Source organism: Australozyma saopauloensis, chromosome 4 (genome assembly GCF_035610405.1).
Source record: "Australozyma saopauloensis chromosome 4, complete sequence".
Lineage (NCBI taxonomy): Eukaryota > Fungi > Ascomycota > Pichiomycetes > Serinales > Metschnikowiaceae > Australozyma > Australozyma saopauloensis.
Genome location: NC_086134.1, coordinates 1,310,455 through 1,332,001, shown reverse-complemented (window position 1 = coordinate 1,332,001; position 21,547 = coordinate 1,310,455). Strand labels below are relative to the sequence as shown.

Here is a 21,547-nt window from a genome sequence, read left to right as displayed (position 1 = left end):
ATCTTGAGATTTGCATTGCTTTCATGAATCACTTGAACCGGAGCTACTCAAAGTCCATTCTAAAGATTAAACTCTTATGAGGGGTACTTTAATAAAATTCTATTGAATTATATAATATTGAACCAAGTTTTATTGTGTCAATTAAATTGTGGTCACTGATGAGACACCAGAGAAGGATGTTGTTCTCCAAAGGAACCACACTAAAGCGCCTGTACTCTAAAAAAATAGTCGTATATCATAATTGATTTCTACGAGTCATCGTATTTGACTCACCAGAGGTCACCACTCCAAGCCAGACCCACTTCCTATCACATAAGATACCACAACCCCATTAAGAAGTATCAGTTATTCGTACCCCACGTCCGGATAATAACTTCTCGATTGTTTCATTCACTTACTTTAAGAAGTATCTCCGCTTAACCCCAATTTCTTCCATACACCTACCAGTTACCATATTCCTCCAATAACCATACACCAACCAGCACCCAGCATTCCCCAATTTTTTCCGCAACCACCAAAAAAAGTTTACTCAATTTCTCACAAATTACCACCCCTCGTTCTCCTACACAATTCCTCACTACCACCACCCCACCCACTCCTTCACTACGCTACCAAACCATCCACCAACCCACGCCAGCAAACAATAAAAAATATAAAAACACACACATGCAAAATTCACAATTTCCCATTTAATTGCCCAGGCCCGTACACCAGCTGGAAAAAAATATATATACCCCTCGCATTTCCCACCTCTCCACGTCACCCCGGCTCGTGTCCTGCCTAATTCCTATCACTTATCAACCACCTACACAAATCTTCCCCAAAACTTTAGACACACGCTAGAACTTTCGAACGAAAATGTCGGATGAACAGCGGCCTGCACACAGCCACCACCACGAACATGTCGACCCCAAATCCAACCGCATCGGGAAATACCAGGTCATCAAGACCTTGGGTGAAGGTTCCTTTGGTAAGGTGAAGTTGGCCCAGCACTTGACCACGGGCCAGAAAGTGGCCCTCAAGATCATCAACAAGAAGACGTTGGCCAAGAGCGACATGCAGGGCCGTGTTGAGCGGGAGATTTCGTACTTGCGGTTGTTGAGACACCCCCACATCATCAAGCTCTACGATGTGATCAAGCTGAAGGATGAGATCATCATGGTCATTGAGTTTGCGGGTAAGGAATTGTTTGACTATATAGTGCAGCGCGGCCGCATGCCCGAGGACGAGGCCAGACGGTTTTTCCAGCAGATCATAGCTGCGGTGGAGTACTGCCATAGACATAAGATTGTGCACAGAGACTTGAAGCCCGAGAATTTGCTTTTGGACGACCACTTGAACGTGAAAATCGCGGATTTTGGTTTGTCCAACATCATGACCGACGGTAACTTCTTGAAGACCTCGTGTGGTAGTCCCAACTATGCTGCACCAGAGGTGATCAGTGGTAAATTGTACGCTGGTCCCGAGGTCGACGTTTGGTCGTCTGGTGTGATTTTGTACGTCATGCTCTGTGGTAGATTGCCCTTCGATGATGATTTCATTCCAGCTTTGTTCAAGAAGATTTCCAATGGTGTCTACACTTTGCCCAACTATTTATCTCCGGGCGCAAAGAACTTGCTTACACGCATGCTTGTGGTCAATCCATTGAACAGAATCACCATCCACGAAATCATGGAGGACGACTGGTTCAAACAGGGCATTGAGGAATACCTTATGCCTCCTGACTTGTCCAAAACCACTCACAACAAAATTGAAATCGACGAGGATGTTATCAGTGCGCTTACAATGACCATGGGCTATGACAGAGACGAGATCTTGAACGTCATCAACTCTTGCAACAAGCAACTGTCGCCACAGCAGCAATCCAACGAGATTTTGGACGCATATTTGTTGATGAAGGAGAATCACTCTTTGGTCAAGGACTTGAAGAAGAACAAGACAGAGAAAATGGAGACTTTCTTATCCCAAAGTCCTCCTCCATCCTGGAACACCACTAACGACAATATTCCTACTTCACACAAGGCGCCTGGTGTCCAGCAATCTTTGACATATCAAACCTTGGCCACCGTGCCCGACTTGTCAACACTTCCCAATTCGACGATTGCAATCTTGCCTTCGTCTCTTCCATCTATTCACAGAGCCTTTATGGTGCAGCAAAACGACGAAAGCCAGTTCAAGATCAATGCTATATCATCGAAGAAGCTGAAGACAAAATGGCATTTTGGTATCAGATCGAGGTCTTATCCATTGGATGTCATGGGCGAGATCTATCGCGCGCTAAAAAATCTTGGTGCAGAGTGGTCAAAACCTACCGAAGAAGAGCTCTGGACCATTAGAGTCAGATGGAAGTACGGACCCAGCATGGTGGACGAGACTGTGAATGCCGGAGAGTGTGTGCCGCCAGATTTGATGAAGATGCGCATTCAACTTTTCCAGTTGGAGCCCAACAATTATCTCGTGGACTTCAAATTCGATGGCTGGGAGAGTTCTTCCGGTGAGCAGCCTGCAAGACAGGATGTTGACGAGATGAGCTCTTTCTCTGCTTATCCTTTCTTGCATTTGGCCACTAGACTCATCATGGAGTTGGCTGTTAACTCCACGCAAGCGTGAGCTGTACATTAGGTTTTTCTTTAATCCAAATACGAAATCAATTTCAAATTCGAAGACGACCCATAACGCATGTATTGAAGCGGGGCTTATTAGGCTTGATGGTTTCTTTTCCATCAAGAAGAATGAATATGGCTGAGATCCAACAAACTCGAATTCTAGTCATCTTTTCGCCCTGCTCCCTCTCTTTTGGTGTGATTCACTTTGAACTTTTTGTCTTTTGCCTTGAGTCATGTCAGTCATATATTGTTAAAAGTACATAAATGGTCGGATCGAAAATCAACAAGGATCAACAGCCTCCTCCCCCTCCATCACCGCCTCCACCACCACCACATCCTCCACCTCCGTCACCGCCAGAATAACCACCTCCATCGCCGCCATAGTAACCACCACCACCACCACCACCAGCATACGCGGAGGCCCAGAGTCCAGAACTGTCCAGCAAAATATTTCTTGAAGTAGTGACAGGTCTTTCCCTTCTTGGACGCATGACATTCGGCCGATTAGTGAAATCACTATGTCTGTTGACGTCGCTCAAGGTGTAGCCAGCAGCGAAGAATTCGTCGACACCGCTTCCAGGCAATCGACCGGTACGGATATATCTGAAATATTGTACCAAGCCAAAGTGATCCTTCAAATCTTCTCGCTTCTTCCGAAGTGTTTTCACAGCCAATTGTGAATTTTGAGCGGCAGCTGGCACTGCGGTGGTTCTTATGGCGGTGTTGTAGTCTGGAAGACCATCTGGTGAGGCTCCGGCTTCCTTAACCTCTCTTACTTTTCCCATGACACGCTTAAATCTTCTTCTTTTACTCAAATAGTCCAAGAAAAAGCTGATTAAGACGAGAGCAAAAATAGTTCCGAATACACCCGCGAGTATCTTTGTAAGTCGATCTTTTCTGCGGTTCCTGTACCTCTGACATCTAGCAGAACAACTCGCCGATGTTTGCGTAGATCTGTAGGATGTGGTAGATGATCTCGTGGGTCTGAGGCTGGTATATGTTGCAGTTTTGAGCATTGCAGACTCCATCTTCGTAACTTCAGTGTACGATTGATAGTCAATTCTGCGGCGGGGGTCATACTGGTGCTTTGCAAGATTTGTCGCAATACTGTGAGTGTCTGTTTTGCCAATTCCATAGCAGGACAGGGTTCCAGATGGAGCTGCCAAAGCGCCATGTGTGTACTCATCAGAAAAGGTAAATTTCTCAGCAGTCACATCATCAACTTGCAAAATAGTGGGATTTTCGCGCTCATCGATGGCAGCTTCGACGACAGCGACAAGGTTGTGTTTCGAGACGACGTCCGAGACATCAGAATCTAAGGAAGCAAGCACATTTTCTAAGAACTGACGAATTGCGACCATTCAATAATGCGTCTCAATTGAATTATATCCTTAATAGTGTTTGACAGTGTGATTTCAAGATTTGGTAGTAGACAGTAAGCACAATTATATATTCAGTAGTCAATTAAACAGTAATTGAAAGTTAGAGAATAGCATTGTTTAAGAATCCGGCTCCGATTTTATATTGTTCACGGCAGTTGACATCCGATCGATGACTCCACATGCACAGGATCGAATCATCAGATAAGATCAGATAAGGATCTTAATTGCAGAATTGGACCCACTGGTCAGCCATGACGTACCATGTGCGTGGTGAAAGGTCGAGTCAGTTTAAATTGCAAAAAGTAGTGAGAAAATGTCGCAATTTCAAAACAATTTTCGGCAAGATTATTACAGTTTGCTCTGGAGATTTGACCAATTTAATTTTCGTTTAGAAATCAGAAACTTTTCTCTTTAGTTTTGAGCATTTCGCGTTCTCCTACCTTTCCCTGTCGCGGATCCTGCCGCAGCTGTGCGAATGACTGTCCATGATACTGTATCTGGAGCTAACAACCAGACCGGAGGAGAGTTTATACACAACCAATTTAACAGTTTTGGTCAGTCGGATTTATTATCTGCGAACGGATGTGGTCAGTCAAACGTATCAGTTCATTCTGGGAATGGTCAGTCAGATTCATTATCTTCAATTGGGGTGGTCATCGAAATTCTTATCTACAATTGTAAGTGATCAAAATCAAAGTTGCTCAGCTCAGCATACATAATTTGACTTGATTATTTTTGAATTGAAAATATTTATGAAAGCAATTAGGATTTGTCATTTAGTGCCAAATACGTGCTTCTAAATGGTTCTAATTTATGGTGACTCATGATATGAAAGTTGTTTGTGTGGATGGTAGTCTTGTCGTGTAATCTATCTTCCACCTCTATTGGTAGGAAAGCTCGGCAACAAGCGGAATGTGGTCCGAGGGAAATTGCTTATCTGGAAATCCTAGCGCCTTTCCGCTGTAGTCAGGATCAACCTTCCCCAAAACCTTACATACTTGTAGATTGTCGGTGCTAAACCAAATATGGTCCAATACGGCCGTTAGACTTCGAGTGAAACTTGTGAAATCTAGTGTTTCGGAGGTATTCTCCTCTAGGAGAGCAGCGTAAGCAGGCGCTACATGAACACTGCTCTTAATTTCGTCAGAACATTTCTCACCATCAAACAATCGACCATAATCGTAGTCCTTGAATTCCTTGCTGTGGCAAACATCAATAGGCTTGCCCTTAAGGTAATTGTATACCAACGAATCTGGCGTGGAGTTGAAATCACCGCACATGACGATGTTGGCATGTGCTGCATCCTCATTGTCTTTCGCAATGAACCGTTTGAGCTCGTTCAATAGCAACTTTGTCTGGAGGAGTTTGACGTCGTTATACTTCGGCAGCCAGTACAAATGGGTGTTTGTGACGTACAATACTTTGTTTGAAAGCTTGTCTCGGAGCTTAAGAAGTAGACCGACGGTATTTCGCAGAACCACTCTCTCTGATAAATCTTGCGTGAAGTCAAACCGCAGCTTATGCTGCAAGATATAGTCCCGAAAGATGATCTCACGGTGGCTAACCACGTCAAATCGATTTTGGTTCACGAAGATTCCAACTCCGTCCATATGCTCAACTGGTTTATCCCCCCAATATGCTGGATTCGGTTTGCGAATATAATACAGCGCATAATTCTTCAAGGGAAAGTGTTTCTGCCACTGACACGAGTAGAGCTGGCTCTCCAACTCCTGGAAACACATGATGTCACATGAAAATTGGGCAATTGTCTCGTTTATGAGAGGAAGTCTATACCTCCAGTCAAGATAGCGCTGATCTAGGTACCCGAACACCTGTTTCCACACATAATGCTGAGAGAGCAAGTTGAAGGACATTACCGAGACTTTCGGATGGTTCAGGCGTGAAAGTTCAATCCATTTTCTATATCGCGTAGCATCAAAATCGAATGGCATGGCTACTTTTGAAAAAGCCGGTAGTGGCGACCGTTTAAGTGTAAGCATGTTGAGTAAGTATTGTAGGATTGTGTTTTGGAACCCTTCTAACTTGACAGTAAAATGATGCAACTCTTGGGGTATTGTCAAGCAATAACACACACTTTAATCCTAGTCCTTTGGTTTCCAGCACCTAATTGACTACTAGATTGGCGTATTCCTAAAGAAACGTGTAATATGAGAGCAATAGATGCACAAGCGTCTCAGATATGCAATAAATAAGCCGGACAGATACCTAGAACAGTATCAAAACAATCTTACCTGTTAAATACACGTATTGGACGTATTTTTGTCAATTCACGCAGGATTCTTTGCTAGATTCACGTTGCTCGAGACGATGAAGCAAGAACGGCTGTGGAATGTGTGAAGAACGTCGTTTCTGAGATCCAGTGGGTGAATACCGTGTAATCAAGACTATTCTATCGTCTGGACCGTATTAAATTTGCTCGGTATTGGTTTCCCCTGTCAAATTCAGTTCCTATTCCTTATGGGCGATACAATCCAAGAATAAAGGTGCAGTAAGAAGAGATTGACGCTTAGATATTGATTCTGAAGGATATTTGCTATATAAGCTTGCTCAAAAGGGCTAGAAGTCTCGCTAAGCTTTTTCAATTTGGGAATATCGGTGGTAAACAGTGGTACGGTGATAATAAATAGGAACTGCAATATACGGTACTAAGTCCGGGCTTGGGGGCTCTCAGATATAAGGTGTAGAAATCGTGTACAGAGCTCGCAAAAATCACGCAATGGAACAGCGGCTCATTCCAATTAACCTGATGGTTCAGAACCCTTTTTGCTCGTATTCTTGCTTCTTTTTTGGGCGTCCTTCGGTTTCGTTGATAAGGAGACTGCAGGTAAGCGATTCGGCGATTGGCATCCATTAATCCCGGACCATATTTTGAAAGCTAAAGCCCGGTAAGGCTGAGAAAAAGGAGACGAGAAGATGCATTTGGTTTGGTGGTGTCTCTATAATGCTCGAAAACTTGTTTGATGGATGACTTCCGTGTGAAATGGTGTATACGTGCATAGCTAATTTCAACAACTCATGCACTTACAAGGAAATTCGAGATCTGGGACTTGGAAATTTGACTAAGACTTCATTTAAAAAAAGATCATTGATTTTATGTTCTAAATTATCCATCTCATCGTAACCCAGACATCTTTGCGCTATAGGATTAGTAAAACGTGGGCTTTGTCTCGGCTCGTGTGGCATCGAGTCTACTACCAGTAGTTGTAGCAGGCCAAACGAAAAAAGGGCTGTTTCATAAATCGCAACCAGACTTGGCATTTCACTTAATCCTCCTTTTTCATCGTAGATGATAGGCGTTCCGCCTCTAAGAGATCCTTTGCCATTCGTAGTGACACAAGACCGTCTAAATTGCCTCTCAGTTTCGAAATCTTTTGAATTCTTTTCTCGGTCAACGGAGTTCTCGCAAGCTTTTTATTTACGCCATCACAAAGACCATCCGATAGAGTACACACATCACAGCTGTTCGCCTTGATTGGACAAACGGTCTGCCCGAAGCCAACAAGAAGCGGGTTAATATCGGCCCAAACCTGCTGCGGGAGCCAATCCTCAAGTGCTGAGCGTGTCACCTCAGGTTTGTCTGTTTTTGGCACCCAGCCCCACATCTGTGCTAATCTATGGATGTGGACGTCGACACCAATGCCCAGGTTGATATCCCAGCCATTCTGGAGGAGTAAATGGCCCATTTTCGGTCCGACACCCGGAAGTGAGACCACTTCCTCGATGGTCTGAGGCACATCGCCATTGAAGTTCTGAGCTAGCATCTCACAAGCCTTTTTTATGTACATAGCCTTACGTGTATGGAACCCAACTTTGGAAATACATTTATCAACCTCCGTCTCAGTCAGCGCCAAGACAGCATCGAGACAGAGTCCAGGGTAACCTTTTGCGCGATAATGTTCGTGAAGGGTGGTCATAGCGGCAAAATTTGTCTCGTCCCTGGTCTGCGACGACAACATAAGTGCTATGAGAAGCTGGAAGCGAAAAGTGCGCCGGTCCAGAACCGCACTGTTGTTCATGAGTGACGTTGGCATGCGTCCGCAGCCCATATTGTCTACTGGAGTGGTTATAAGTGCCCTCATCCGGACAATCTCGTTGTAGATTTCAATCCAATTAGCTGGCTGACCCTCCTCAAGCTCTCCTAGATATGGCGGGAATACGTTGGGAGGAACCTCGTCTTCTTGCTTCGGATTGGAGGCATACTCCAAATGTTGTCTAGCCTTCGAACTTGGGGAGACCACTGCCTGTAACTCGCTTTTAATGATTGGAGGAGAATTACTTCCTTGCTTCGAAATAGATTTTGAATATAGTTCCCCATCAAGTTCAGTTTTAAGAGCTGATACAGTAGTTTCAGTAGAGGTCTTTGCCAAACACTCATACTCGACCTTGATCTTCGGTTCATCTGGAGAAATGCTTGCATCCGGTGTTGGCTTTCCACTTCGGGCCGGTGTAGGCGGCAATTCGAGTTCAGTTTCCTCCTGCTTAAGTCTTGGTGTTGCAGAAACCTTCGCCAGAATGCGCTGGCTGCGCCTTGTGACAGACACTCTTTTCGCTACAGCAACCTTTGCTTCTGCTTCACGTTTCATTGACGAAAAAATCCGATGCAAAATTATGGCCGTGGCGGGAGATCCCTTTAAATGGGTGAAAGAAGGAAGTCCGAAGTTCTATGTAAAGGATCCGGGGGCAAAAAAAGGAAGAATGGGCGGAAGTCATATGGACCCCAATATCGAATCTTTATTATTTTTGAGTTTGTTCCCACTTACTTCTTACATCGCTGTATTGATAATATCCATCACCTCATTGGGTCTGGTATCGCCGAATTAGGCCATCTGACAAGAACTACAAAACTATATCCCAGATTCGGAAATGAGAACAAAAAAAGATAAACAGGAACCAAATTAACGAAAAATGATTAAACGTAAGCCCTCTTTGCCAACTCGCTCATATACTTCTTGTCTTGTGACTCTAAGTCCGGGAAGAGTATGCTCTCAGATCATCCCATCGCATCTCATCGCAACTCATTGCGTCATATCGTTTCGCATCAAAACCCGAACCTGCAAACACTGCCCCCAACGGCCGAAGAGCCACTCCGGGCCAATCACTGATCGCCTTAGTGGGAACCGGAGTTTGAAACCCCGGATTTCGGCAAAACTCCGAGCGTCTGTGTGCAGTAATATGACCACCATTGTTGTGGGGGTGAGGGACACGCCCAAAACGCTTAACTCCCGTGACTCCGAGTCATAACTGACTCACATACAGTATATATAAGCCCCATGTGACACTATAATATTTTTCAAAACCATTGTTTTCTCGTAGCTTCATGGTTAGTATGGCTGTAAAACTAGAAGAAAGACTGGCGCCGTCCCTAGAGCTTCCTATTGCAAAGAAACCAAGGGTGAAAAGTGAACTGGGAGACTCTTTGAAAGAGACGAAAGACACGAAATCGCCAAAACAAACAACAATAAAGGCGCCAGGCCAAGTCATTGTACGTACAGCGCAGGCTTGTGATCGTTGTAGAGCGAAAAAGTCTCGGTGCGATGGAAAGGTGCCCGATTGTTCGTCATGCTTAGCAGTTGGAATTAAATGTATTGTTTCTGACAAATTGACGAGACGGGCATTTCCCAAAGGTTACACGGAAACATTGGAGGAGTACGTGCGGCAGTTGGAGGCCGAAAATTCGAAATTGCAGGGCTTGGTCCAGCTTCGAGACCAGCAATTGGCTCAAAATGGGGTCCTGGCCAGTGAACAGGGTGAAAGAACCGATGTGCCGGCTGCAAAAGACTCTAGTTCGAGCTTCGGAAATGGTGCCAGTGCTGGAGGCGATAGCAGCGACCCTCTTCACGGAAAACGGATCAGTTCAGGTTCCGGATCGGCGAAGGAAAATCGCCACAAAGAACTGGATGCAGAGGGCCACCAGCATACGAAAACTTGCGCATGTTGCATTGATGCCATGGAGGGCCGCTCCGTCCACGAGAGACCTGTATCTCTTGCGGGAGCCAACTCAGCATTATCTATGGTTAACGATGATGATTCAGCGCCTAGAAGAAATAGCCACGAGTCACACGTCGGTCAAAGACCTGCTCCTGGTGCTTTTGCTGCTGCTTCTGCTATCGAGCAGATGCACAAGGGATACACTGTGAATGAAACTAGCAAGCAGCAACTCCTCACGAATCTTGTGGCTGCCGCCATCCCCAGAAGTACCGAAGAGACCCTTTTTGTGCCTACAGTTTTGGCCAAAGTATGCCAGGTTCATGGATACAACTCTGCCGCAGCCAAAATGACCGCTAAAGCAATTGCACTGCTCAAAGAATACGATTCCCGTTCCCACTCTCATAGCGAAAGTCTTCCAGGTTCCGAAAAGGATATTTTGGACATAATCATGGATGTGGAAAGCGCGAAATTAGACCAGGCTCAGTCATACCAGTTTTTAATTGGTTTACAGCTTCCGTCTCAAGCTGAGCTAGATTACCTTTTGGGAGTATATTTCCAAAACTGGGGATGTGTGCTACCCATCTTGGACCAAGGGGTTTTTGTCCAAAATTATAATAGGTTCTGCCAGGCCAGAGACAGTGGCATGTTATCTCAAAATTTGGTTCACAGCTTCGAACTGTGGGAGAAGTTGGGTGCTCTTCTTGTACTCACTACATCCATGGCACTTCTCTCATTGAAAAGCCACTACTTGAATTCAAACAACGCAGCAGAACTAGAGCTTTATCATAACCGTTTGAGCAAGTACAATCGCTTGATCTGTCAATTCATCCGTCCAAACTGTATTTTGACGAAGCATTGCTCTATCGAATCCTTGCAGATCCTTGCACTCTCCCTTCACTACTGTTTAGCTGTGGGAGATGTGGCTACCTCATACGAGCTTCGAGGTAGAATGATTACCATGGCCCAACAACTTCGTCTCCATCGTTGTCCTGCTGCAGTTTTAGGATTAAGCAAAGACCCAAACGACGTCAATCTTTATAAATTCATGCAAGCAGAACGCAGAATATTGTTTTGGTGCGTATACTGTCTCGATTCTTATTCATCTTTGATCTTGGGTCTCCCAAGGCTTCTCAAAGATAATGAAGTGGAATGTGCCATGCCATTTAGCGATGCAAATGCCGTGGGAAGCAACGACAGCGAGTCAGTTTTGGTTGTTAACAACACTCGTCTTACCATTTTCGGTAAAGTCACTCAAATCGCTCTCTGCTTCATGCAATACTGTAAAGTGCTTGGAGGCATCGTTGACCTGGTATTTTCCAGATCAAGAGACTCGAACGAAAGAGAGAGGGCTGCTAATCAGGATAGGATTCTTGACTGCTGGCGTCGGGACCTCCCTCTGGACTTGAAGTTCGAACTTGACGTCAATGGCTTCTCCCTCAAAAACTCAAACAATCAAAACTCCACAGACTGGGCTCTGTACTCGCCACATCAGATTTTGTCGATTTATCTCTATTATCATGCCAAGATTTTGATCTATCTTCCTATCTTGTCTAAGTATGGTAACCACCATAATGTTGGTTTGTCTGCTAAGGAGCAATTGGAATTGGATCATTCCAACAGGAGCACTGTCGTCACGAGCATGTCCATGATTCAACAATCTTCAATTCAGATCTTGGAACTCCTAAAGAATGCTTCTGTGACATTCCTGTATCTCCTTCCAATTCCTCTCAACATTCCTAGAGAACAAGCTCGGTTTGCTCTCTTGGTAGCCAAGGGATCCATTGACTACATAAAAGGCGGAGTGCTCCACCAAAGTCTGAAAGAGATTTTGCTTGAAACTTTCAAGTTATTCCGTGCGGATACAGAGAAGGGTATACTAGGGGCCTTGTCGACGAACTCCACCAATCTACTTGAACTTTCCATTGCAAGTGTGCTTGGCTTCAAAGCATCGGACTTGAAGGTGAAATCATCTAAACTAGCACCTAAGAGACGTCTGTCTTCTAACCCCAAATTATTAGAGAAAAGTCTGGCCAGTTCAGCATCCAGCACTGCCAATGTTCCAGATCCCCTCCAGCTATTATCGAGCATGCCTATCGTTGCGCAGGCGCATGATACGCATCTAATCTTCGACAATCGCTCAATTGATCCAGTTGAATCTTCTCAGCAAGAAGGTGGCAGGTCTGAGACAACTCGTCAGTCTACTGAGTTAGAGACAGTCATGGACAATTACGGAATGCATCAGTTAGAACATACTGCCAGTACAAGTTCGGCCGATACCAATGATGGACGCAAATTTGATTTCGAAAGCGCATACTCAGACCTTTTTACCTTTGATCCTTTCAAGAACGAATTCAACAACGAGCTCATGGTCAACGAGTTCGTGGCTGACGGCTCACTAGGCCTCTTCCCATTCTTGGGCGAAGATCGTTCTCGTCTAGATGACGATCGTTTCAGTGATTGCATGGGAGAAGAGGGTGCTTTCTCGTATTGAGTCACCGGAGCCGAGGCCGGACCACAATTATAGAAATACTTGAAACATAATACACAATTACATTCACATTCAGCTGTATCTAATATGTGACCAACTATTGGCCGAGATCGGCACCGAAGAACGTTTTCAGCCGCATCTCCGAGAAGTCCGACGGCTCCGATGATTCCCTCGGAAAAATTACTCCAAAGCCGTTGTACTGTATACAGCCACGAACATATATACCCCGGATTTCCCCATATTTCATTTCCTGCCCACATTTAATCACATTTCTTCTCCTATTCTAGCATGTCTACTTTCGCAAAAGCTGGCTTCAAAAGTGCCAACTACAACTCGTTCCGTCCCCACTACCCACCCTCTTTCTATAAGATTTTGACAGAATACATAGGTAAAGAGGCAGGAAAAACAGGCGACAAAGTAGGTAAAACGATTGATTTGGGATGTGGAACAGGCGTTGCAACATATCCATTGCTCCAATTCTCGCAGAATGTGGTTGGATTGGATCTCTCACCTCCCATGATTGAAACCGCTAATTCCTTGAAAGCCGCCAAATTAAAGGAATTGGGGATTCAAGACGAATCGAGGATCGAGTTTGGAGTCTGCGCCGTGGAAGACTTCGATGCACCTCCAAACTCGTATGATTTGATCACCGCTGCTGAGTGTATTCATTGGTTCAAGGATTATCCCAAATTCTTTGAAGCAGCTGCTAAACATTTGAAGCCGAATGGAGTTTTGGCATATTGGTTTTATGTAGATCCTGTGGTCGTCAATTTTGAAGGTCCTCATAATGAGAAATTGCTGGCTATTGAAACCATGCGCCGCGCTCAGCAGATCTACCTCCTGTACGTCTATGAGGATCCTAAGGGTTTGGGTGTCCATTGGGATCGCCCTGGTAGAGACATTTTGAGGAATTTGTTGCGCGAAGTTGACGCTCAGATTCCGCAAGATCTTTTCAAAGATGTGAAGACTCAGAAGTATGTGCCCTCTGTAGATGGCCTGCTGCAACTCACTCCCCAGGACTTGCGCTTGGTCAGAGAGAAAATTACGCTCAAGGACTTCACCAATTACATCTCGACTTATAGTCTGTTCCACAACTATTCGGAGAGCACCGGCGCGGGCGCAGAGTTCTTGGAGAAGATGATTCAGGAATTCGAAACGGAGCTTGGCTGGGACCGTGAGAAGACACTTTTGGATTTGAACTGGACTTCGGGCTATACCTTTATGAGAAAGAGTGGGGAATAAATTCAGAGCTTCTTTTAGGCTTCTTCGAATGAGCTTCAGTGGATAAAAATGACAGAATTCAAAGCAGAGAACAATTGATAAACATTGTTCTTAGTATTGTATTTGTTATAAATTTATGACTATTCAATGCAAGACTTTACCTACAAGACACCCAAAAACTGTATTACTATTTCCATTTGATGTTGCTGTTACGTAAGATGTTCCTTTGGACAAGTGTACTAGCACAAACTGGTTGCGTTCTAGTGTATAGTGTCATGAATGCCCTACTCAGTAAACTCAATTGAGGATTTTGTTGGTTTTACCTATAACGACTCATTAAGTGAGTTCTCGAGCTTGTAATCGATTACCATGATTACTATTACGACCGTTTTTTCCTCCAGGTCTTTTTGATGAGATTCAGAAATTAGCTAAAACTTAGCTTAATCATTAAATTTGGATAATTTCATGCTAATGCGAATTCTCTTGAAGCATTGACTATCATTATTATACTTATCATACACCGAACTTGGGATGAATTGAAGCACAGCGAGTCTATCAAAGCCAACACCTTGAAGTTAAATATTCTTGAAACAAAAAAATCATTTTCACTCTCTCCACTTTTAATTACTGGCTACCTTCTACACCCACCTCTCAATCCAAAGCCACTCGTATCAAACACACCATGAAGTCTAAAGAATATTTCGGATACGAATTGCTGCTTTTACAATAATTTTTTTTCACTCTTTATAAATAATTTAGTGTTTCTCTCTGTCCCGACCACGTTTCTCCTTTTCCCCCCGTTTCCCTCCGTTTCCCTCCTCAACCCCAACTTTTCATCCTATCTCCTACCTACACTCCCTCCTCCTACCACTTACACCAAATGTCCGTAATTAACATCAAAATCAAATCGTCGGGCGACAAAAAGTACGACGTCGAAGTCGACACCGACTCCTCTATCGCCGATCTAAAAGTCATCATTGCTGCTGCGCTGGATATTGCTCCAGAGTGTCAACGTCTTATCTATTCCGGTAAAGTGCTCAAGGATGTCGAAACAGTAGCTTCTTACAAGATCCAAGATGGCCATAGTGTTCATTTGGTCAAGAGTATGCAAAAGGCCGGTGGTGCCGCTGCTGCTGCTGCTACTTCTACAAGCAACGTGGGTGCCGCAAGTGGTGGAAACAGTGGAAACAGTGGAAGCAGTGCCAGTGGCGGTAATTCTGGCAGTGGAGCTGTTTCTGGAGGTGCGGCTACAGGAATTCCATCCAATATCTCTGCTGGTCAAGGCTCCTACAACCCATTGGCCGACTTGACCGGCGCAAGATATGCGGGTTATGCGCAATTGCCCTCCGCCTCTATGTTTGGCCCCGACGGTGGAATGGGTGCCTTCCAGGACCCTGAACAGCTTGAGCAGCTCCTTCTGCTGCCCCAATTCCAGGAGCAGATGAACGCATTGATGCTGAATCCCCAGATGATGGACATGTTGCTTAGTCAGAACCCACAATTGCGCGACATGAGCCCCGAGGCACGCCAGATGTTGCAACCTATGTTCCGTGAGATGATGTCGAATCCAGAGAGTTTGCGCTCTATCATTAGTCTCAATCGTGCCATGAGCGGTGCTGGCGGTGCCGGTCTTGGTGGCCCTGGCTCTTTCCCTGCTCCCGGTAATCCTTCTGGCGAAACAGACGCTTCTACTGGCTCTCAAGACGCTTCCGGTGCTTCTTCTGGTGCTCCTCCTAGCGCATTCCCTGGTTTGCCCGGATTTGGGCAAGGAGCTGGCGCAAACCCGTTCGCAAACTTCTGGGGACCAGCAGGTAACCCTGCTACTACTGCAGCAGCCGATAACAGACCACCTGAAGAGAGATACGAGGACCAATTGCGCCAGCTCAACGAGATGGGCTTCGCAGACTTCGACATGAATGTGGCAGCATTGCGCCGTTGTGGTGGAAATGTCCAGGGTGCAATTGAGTACTTGTTGTCCTTGAGCAACTTCTAGATGCCCTTACTCTTTCATGTCTGTCATGTAATACCAACTCTCTTTTAATACATGCATTGTATATATGCCCATGAGTTGATCTTGTAGTATTTGTTTCACTTAAAGCTTTTGAGATTTCAAGATATTGGGCGAACTTTTTCGGCATGAATTTTTCTATTATCGAGCAGATGTATCTGTTTCTTCAATTCTTTTTTGTTCAATCTTCATGTCTCGGTCAAAATCAATGATGGCAAATAGCCAAAGGCAACTCTACATAAAGAGATTTCGACCATTATTTATTTACTTCCTGCAGTTAGATGGTGCTTATCTGTTCATTGATTTGTTGATCTGCTGGAGTTCCCATAACAATCTAGGCGGAATAGACTTCGAAAATCCAATATACAAAACGGGAGGAAACTTATTCCAATTGTCTCCTTGATGACTTAATGGTTTATCTTACACTTTACAAGGTCTCGGATGTTATGGACCAAATTATAGATGACTTCAACAAGCTCGAACAGTTTGAAGAGCGACAGCTACACATATCTCTTGCCAATTCAATTTTTGTTCATCTAGACAAGAGCAAGGCCCATGCAGCGCATTCATATCTCGAGATTACCAAAATTTTGGCACAAGTAGCGACCATACAGCGCCAATTGTCTCTTCCAAATGTCAGAGATTTACCAGTTGTTCGTCTGTGGCTCTGCGAACTTGAGCAAATGAAAAAAGCTGCAGATGAATGTATTAGTTTGGGTCTGAAAATCATAAACTCGACCGAAATCATCAAGCTGCGTGTTTTTGATAAATTGCATCCTTGCTGCATAAACCAAGAACAGAGATGCACAGACCCGAAGGAAGCATGGACACATGTTTACCAGGTCTACTATCTGCACAGGAAAACAGCTTCCTTAATTTCCAAGGTTGATGCAGCGAGCCCAGTTCTTCGGAATTTGTATCAGAAGATCAATCTGCACTTGCTAGCTATGGAAAGCATGGAGGATCAGATGGGTGTAAAAAGACAGCCAGTAGACTCTACATGCTTGAAAAAGAAGAATAGTCTTTCGAGAACACTCTCCAAGATATCTCGGGGACTTCTGGGTACAAAGAGTCAAACATGAGTGTATTGGGTTTTTAACTATCCGAAGTTCACTCAGATTGCAAGTCAATTAAGCCGCTTTTGAAATTTGACTTTGGTGATCTAGAATGTCGGGACTTTAGAAAAAGGGCTTCACGTATGGTTGTAGTAACTATTCGAATCCTGAAACTTTTCCCAGGAGTTTCTCTTTTAAAAATCGCCAAACACAGACCATGCTAATACAAGAGATATTCAACCTATAAGACTCACTGTCGCAATAAGCAACTTTAATTTTTGTTTGGATATTGTATACCCTTTTTCAACGATGTAGATTTCAGTTCAAACCATGTCTCACTGAGTGTTCTGCTCTTCGAAATTGAACGACCCCATCTCGAGTATGCCCGATATATACAATTTAGTTATTAGCTCGCTCTCAATTTTTGTTCAACTGTCTCCATACTGCAATCCCAACTTTCTTTTGCGTTGCCCTGCGCTAAGGGTCTTAGAAATATTTCAAAAAAAGCTTGATCTAGATAGCTTTGGGCAATTCAATTTTTTTGTTGGTTTTTCGTACGGCTTTCAAGAGATCTTGTGACCATAAATCCTTTACTCCCTGTCCTTCGACTACATGCTCTTCCCATTCTACATAACTCCAATCAACCACGGTCAGGAGTTTTTCGAAAGAATTCCAGTCAAACTTAATTTTTGAAAGCACCTAAAAATTAATAAATTGAAGTTTTAAATCCACATTGTTCTCTGGTCGTGCTTATACCAATTTTCACTCTCTACAACCCCATATATTTCAATCGAATACATCCTTAAGATTCCCATCATGCCTCGTCTAACGCGAGCTGCAGCGTCGAACTCTGCTGCATCTGAAGCTCCAGCAGCAGCTACAGCTGTGTCAAATCTGGAAATGAGTGGGCCTAAAATGGACGAGAAATCTGCTTCAGAACCCCAAAGCAAAGAGTCTCCAATAGTCGTACCAGAGAAAGCAGAAGAGACACCTGTTGTGAAGCAAGAACCCAGCGATACCCCAGTGGAGATTCTGGCCTCCTCCGCACCGCTGAAGCTGCCGGATGATAAATTTACTCCTGTTCTGTCAAAACCAAAAACAACATCAACACCTCCTCAATTCAGAACCGTCTCTGAAAGTGCATACATCCCTCCTCATCAAAGAAGGCTAGGTGAGTATCTGGCCAAAGTCGAATTGCCACACGCCATGGCGAACTCTGCAAATGTGATAGACTTCGAACTACAGAAACTAGTCGGTCTTATTGTGAAGTCGTCACCCAAGAATCCGGCTTTTTCTGCTGAGTATATTCACGAAGTTACCGATTTATCTATAAAATTCATGGACCTGTTTTGCACGACATTACGTAAGTTGACAGATCTTCAGCGCCATTCGTTACCTGGTGTAGCAGATTTGGAATTATGTCTTCAAAAACTCGATATCTCCCCGGCAGATCTTCATACGGAGTACATCCGTCACAAATCACTTCCCAATTCTGTGCGACAGCAGGCTGCTCGCTTAAAAGGGGAAGTCGACCATCTCTTAAGCGAATATAATGCGGAAAAGTATGATCTCCACAAGGATGATCCTTCGCTCGTTTTCTATACCAACGAGCAATATGAAATCGCTGCTCTTGTTCCACAGCAGATGAGAAGTCGCGACTATATTCCAGAATACTTTCCCGAGCTACCTCCAGATTTTACCTATCGTCTGACAAGCAGCTTTATGGATACAACTCTGGAACTTAAAAAGATTAAAATGAAACTTTTTGAAGAATCTCGACTCAACGAGTCATCTCTCCATAAATTAATTGATGATGACGAGAAAAGATGGCTAGAAGAGTTGAACGAGCAACTAGCTGAAGATTCGGAGGATGATTCTGCAGATGAGAATGAAGACATAATGAGTGTTGGTGGCGAGAATTTGTCCGAGATTGAGTCTCCATTGCCTGACTTACTTGAACATGAGCTGAAAGCAATAGGAGATCAGGACCACGGGACAGCACGAGATATCTTACTAGATGGTGAGAAAGTGACACCAGACGACAAAAAGTCTGATGCGCACCACAATGATATGGATTCCGCGAAGGTAATTAATGAAGAGGCCGGCGATGTTCAATTGAATATGGTTAATGCCTCACTGTCGCATTCTGCCATGCAAACCAGTGTGCTGCGCAATTCTGTGAAAAATGATGCAGCATTCGATTTCGTCAGCTACGCAAGGAAGAGAAAACTCGCCCTTGAAAAGCCTCACAAAGATCTAGAGCGCCAAAAGTTCCTTCGAAGTCAAAATTACTACCTTCAAGCCGAGAAAAAGTTCTCATGCTACGCAACGGATGTCCCAACAAAAGCAGACTTTCAATGGGTGGACGGAATATTGGATCGCAGTTTCAAGAATGTGATTCGTGCCACAAGACGCGCAGAAAAGGTCAAGGCAAAGAGATTGGCTGCAATGGAAGCAGAACGCAAAAGTCTTGAAAAGGCAAACGAAAAGATGCTGGGCACATTGGAATTTGCATTCAATGAAGCTTCGAATTTTCTGGATGAGAGTGATGATAACATGGAGAATGAGTTCGAAAACTTTGATTTTGGAGATGTGATCGACCACCCAAAACCGGTATCTGCAAATATCCCACTCGACCTGACAATCTCTTCGCTGCTATCATCTGGCCCGCCTGAGAGCGAACTACCAAAAGGATCTGCGCCTACATCATCTATCAGCCAAGAAGTCAATGATGTACCATTGGATGAGGAGCCTAGCGAGAAGAAAGACCCTCAGTCTATCAAACTAGAGAACGATGATGATTTAGAGGATATGTTCGACGAATTGGAGACGCTCCAGGAGACAAATAATAGACATATACCACCAGTGGATTCGGAGTCAGAAGAGGATGATTTGGAAGATCTTTAGTGTACAGTATAATAAATAATGTTTGTGTACTCGATTGGAACTAGATTAACTGGAATTTAAGTATCAAGTAATTGTGTGGAACATACGCATCTTTCTCGTTTCCGCCTTTTATATTTCGCATTGACGAAGTGTCTTCCCAACATACCGACCCTAGGCAAAATCTGAGCCGGGAATTAAAAAGTAAATGGCTATGAATTAATAGAATAATTCGATGTCTGTACTGTCCTTGCTTTGTGTACGGCTGTTTTCAGCAGTCTTGAAGATCAGGCAGTACCCAAGAAAACCGTGGCAAAGGTGATACCATTATTCTGTTCTTTTTTTTGGTTTTTCTACAATTGCTGCCAGAGAATCTGTAGAGTCGTGATTTTCGCTTTTCCCTAGCTCTTGCTCCATGAGCATCGCCACCTTGTGCCCCATCGCATTCTCATAGAAGATTTCAATTCTGTCTGTGAGTATCTTAGTTGTCTTCATTTTTGGAGCCAATGCATTGTATAGTTTTTCTATTTCACGAAGAAGTTCAGTGGGTTCTTTAACATCCTCACTTGCGAACTGCAAAAGTATTGGCTCTAAAAGCCGAAACTGGTTTTCGTATTCTTTGAAAAGCGGTTCCATTTCCACTATTAACTCCTCAACTTTTTTGTTGTCTTCAAGAATGAGGCGTATAAAATTTGACAACGAAATAATCTCCGATTGAGGATAGCGGTAGCTTTCAGTACCAAGTCGTTTCATGTAGTTTTCAAATTTTTCCATTCTCTTTGAATAATTTGTCACTGTCTCCTTGAAGTGTTTGGACAACTTCACTGCTTTCTCAACTTCTTTAGCAGATTCCATCGCGCAGTTCAAACCCCTCTCCAATAAAGAGCATTGGGTAGCTCTCTTTCTCAAAAGGTACCCAAAACGTCCCTCCCCTCGTGTCCAATATTTATAGCGCTGACTTTTTAAGCGATCACTAATCTGACTGTAGGCGAGGCCAACAGTAAAAATAGACACAGAAAGTGAGTCGTGATCAGATTCTTGACAGAATTTTCTAATTAAATCAGGTATGGACATATTTTTATTAAAAGAGACCAGTTTCAAGGTAGGGCTTATGGCATTGAGATACTTATTTGAGGGCGAACGATCGTTCATGGCAGAATAAACGGATCAACGTATCTCCGCGAAGCATGAGAAACACAAAAACCCTAGCAGGAAAGTATTGCAGTATCTAATTTATTGGTATCGATCCATACATCGACTAATAACTGCATGAAGATTCTCATGAATGATAATGATGAGATGAAAGGGGAAAAGAAGACGTTTTGGTTCAATAAACTCAAATTCCTGGAATTTAACTCTTGTGTTGAGGGATCTCATTCTTGCGAAGTCCGACCTTTCGTCCAGATAGTTTGCCGGGATCGTTCTTATTGCATAAAGGTTGACTAGCTGAAGTAGGCGTCAAACAATTTCAAATCTAGTCCATCCCGGATACAAACACGGCTAATTCTCTTCGGTTGGAACAACTTCTTTTTCTGAAACTCTATCGTTTCATAATATTCGATCTTCAACTAATCTGTTCGATCATAAAAGACACGGTTGTGTCTTAAGTTTGGCTAGTTTCCTGCGAAACTTCGTGCTGTCAAATTTGGAAGGTTCCGAATTATGATCCCATACTGGGAGCTCTAGCAGAAAAAAAGCCAAACTCGAAAAAAAACACTGGACTTCTGGAAATATTTGAGCGACAGTACCAACAATGAAACATTGACTTTTGAACATTTAATAGAAAGATCATGCCAAGTAGAAAATGTGTTGAACATGTTCCCGACTGAAATGAATATAAAAGCCGCAATTCACATCATGGACTTCTTTCACTTGGTTCTGTAGAAAGGATTTGAAACAGTATTTCCGAGCTTTCAAAAATTACGAAGGATTGTGAAACAGAGTTTATAGAATAT

At 43.8% G+C, this 21,547-nt stretch overlaps 10 protein-coding genes across 10 annotated transcripts; 6 read left to right on the top strand and 4 right to left on the bottom strand.

The window, feature by feature from the left end:
* Nucleotides 1–858: 858 nt before the first annotated feature.
* On the top strand, nt 859–2,610 carry PUMCH_003629 (uncharacterized protein; the record flags this gene model as incomplete). Its single annotated transcript, XM_063022591.1, has 1 exon — nt 859–2,610. One exon carries the CDS (start codon nt 859–861, stop codon nt 2,608–2,610), a length of 1,752 nt encoding a protein of 583 aa, XP_062878661.1.
* A 286-nt stretch (nt 2,611–2,896) lies between these two features.
* On the bottom strand, nt 2,897–3,967 carry PUMCH_003628 (uncharacterized protein; the record flags this gene model as incomplete). Its single annotated transcript, XM_063022590.1, has 1 exon — nt 2,897–3,967. The coding sequence occupies one exon, from the start codon at nt 3,965–3,967 to the stop codon at nt 2,897–2,899; it is 1,071 nt and encodes a 356-aa protein (XP_062878660.1).
* A 902-nt stretch (nt 3,968–4,869) lies between these two features.
* On the bottom strand, nt 4,870–5,988 carry PUMCH_003627 (uncharacterized protein; the record flags this gene model as incomplete). The annotated part of the gene is made up of 1 exon (XM_063022589.1): nt 4,870–5,988. One exon carries the CDS (start codon nt 5,986–5,988, stop codon nt 4,870–4,872), a length of 1,119 nt encoding a protein of 372 aa, XP_062878659.1.
* Nucleotides 5,989–7,272: 1,284 nt separating this feature from the next.
* Nucleotides 7,273–8,592, bottom strand: PUMCH_003626 (uncharacterized protein; the record flags this gene model as incomplete). The annotated part of the gene is made up of 1 exon (XM_063022588.1): nt 7,273–8,592. One exon carries the CDS (start codon nt 8,590–8,592, stop codon nt 7,273–7,275), a length of 1,320 nt encoding a protein of 439 aa, XP_062878658.1.
* A 734-nt stretch (nt 8,593–9,326) lies between these two features.
* On the top strand, nt 9,327–12,428 carry PUMCH_003625 (uncharacterized protein; the record flags this gene model as incomplete). The annotated part of the gene is made up of 1 exon (XM_063022587.1): nt 9,327–12,428. The coding sequence occupies one exon, from the start codon at nt 9,327–9,329 to the stop codon at nt 12,426–12,428; it is 3,102 nt and encodes a 1,033-aa protein (XP_062878657.1).
* A 285-nt stretch (nt 12,429–12,713) lies between these two features.
* Nucleotides 12,714–13,667, top strand: PUMCH_003624 (uncharacterized protein; the record flags this gene model as incomplete). Its single annotated transcript, XM_063022586.1, has 1 exon — nt 12,714–13,667. One exon carries the CDS (start codon nt 12,714–12,716, stop codon nt 13,665–13,667), a length of 954 nt encoding a protein of 317 aa, XP_062878656.1.
* An 859-nt stretch (nt 13,668–14,526) lies between these two features.
* PUMCH_003623 (uncharacterized protein) lies at nt 14,527–15,639 on the top strand (the record flags this gene model as incomplete). Its single annotated transcript, XM_063022585.1, has 1 exon — nt 14,527–15,639. The coding sequence occupies one exon, from the start codon at nt 14,527–14,529 to the stop codon at nt 15,637–15,639; it is 1,113 nt and encodes a 370-aa protein (XP_062878655.1).
* A 425-nt stretch (nt 15,640–16,064) lies between these two features.
* Nucleotides 16,065–16,736, top strand: PUMCH_003622 (uncharacterized protein; the record flags this gene model as incomplete). Its single annotated transcript, XM_063022584.1, has 1 exon — nt 16,065–16,736. The coding sequence occupies one exon, from the start codon at nt 16,065–16,067 to the stop codon at nt 16,734–16,736; it is 672 nt and encodes a 223-aa protein (XP_062878654.1).
* Nucleotides 16,737–17,525: 789 nt separating this feature from the next.
* On the top strand, nt 17,526–19,616 carry PUMCH_003621 (uncharacterized protein; the record flags this gene model as incomplete). The annotated part of the gene is made up of 1 exon (XM_063022583.1): nt 17,526–19,616. One exon carries the CDS (start codon nt 17,526–17,528, stop codon nt 19,614–19,616), a length of 2,091 nt encoding a protein of 696 aa, XP_062878653.1.
* Nucleotides 19,617–19,919: 303 nt separating this feature from the next.
* On the bottom strand, nt 19,920–20,744 carry PUMCH_003620 (uncharacterized protein; the record flags this gene model as incomplete). Its single annotated transcript, XM_063022582.1, has 1 exon — nt 19,920–20,744. The coding sequence occupies one exon, from the start codon at nt 20,742–20,744 to the stop codon at nt 19,920–19,922; it is 825 nt and encodes a 274-aa protein (XP_062878652.1).
* Between the last annotated feature and the right edge of the window lie 803 nt (nt 20,745–21,547).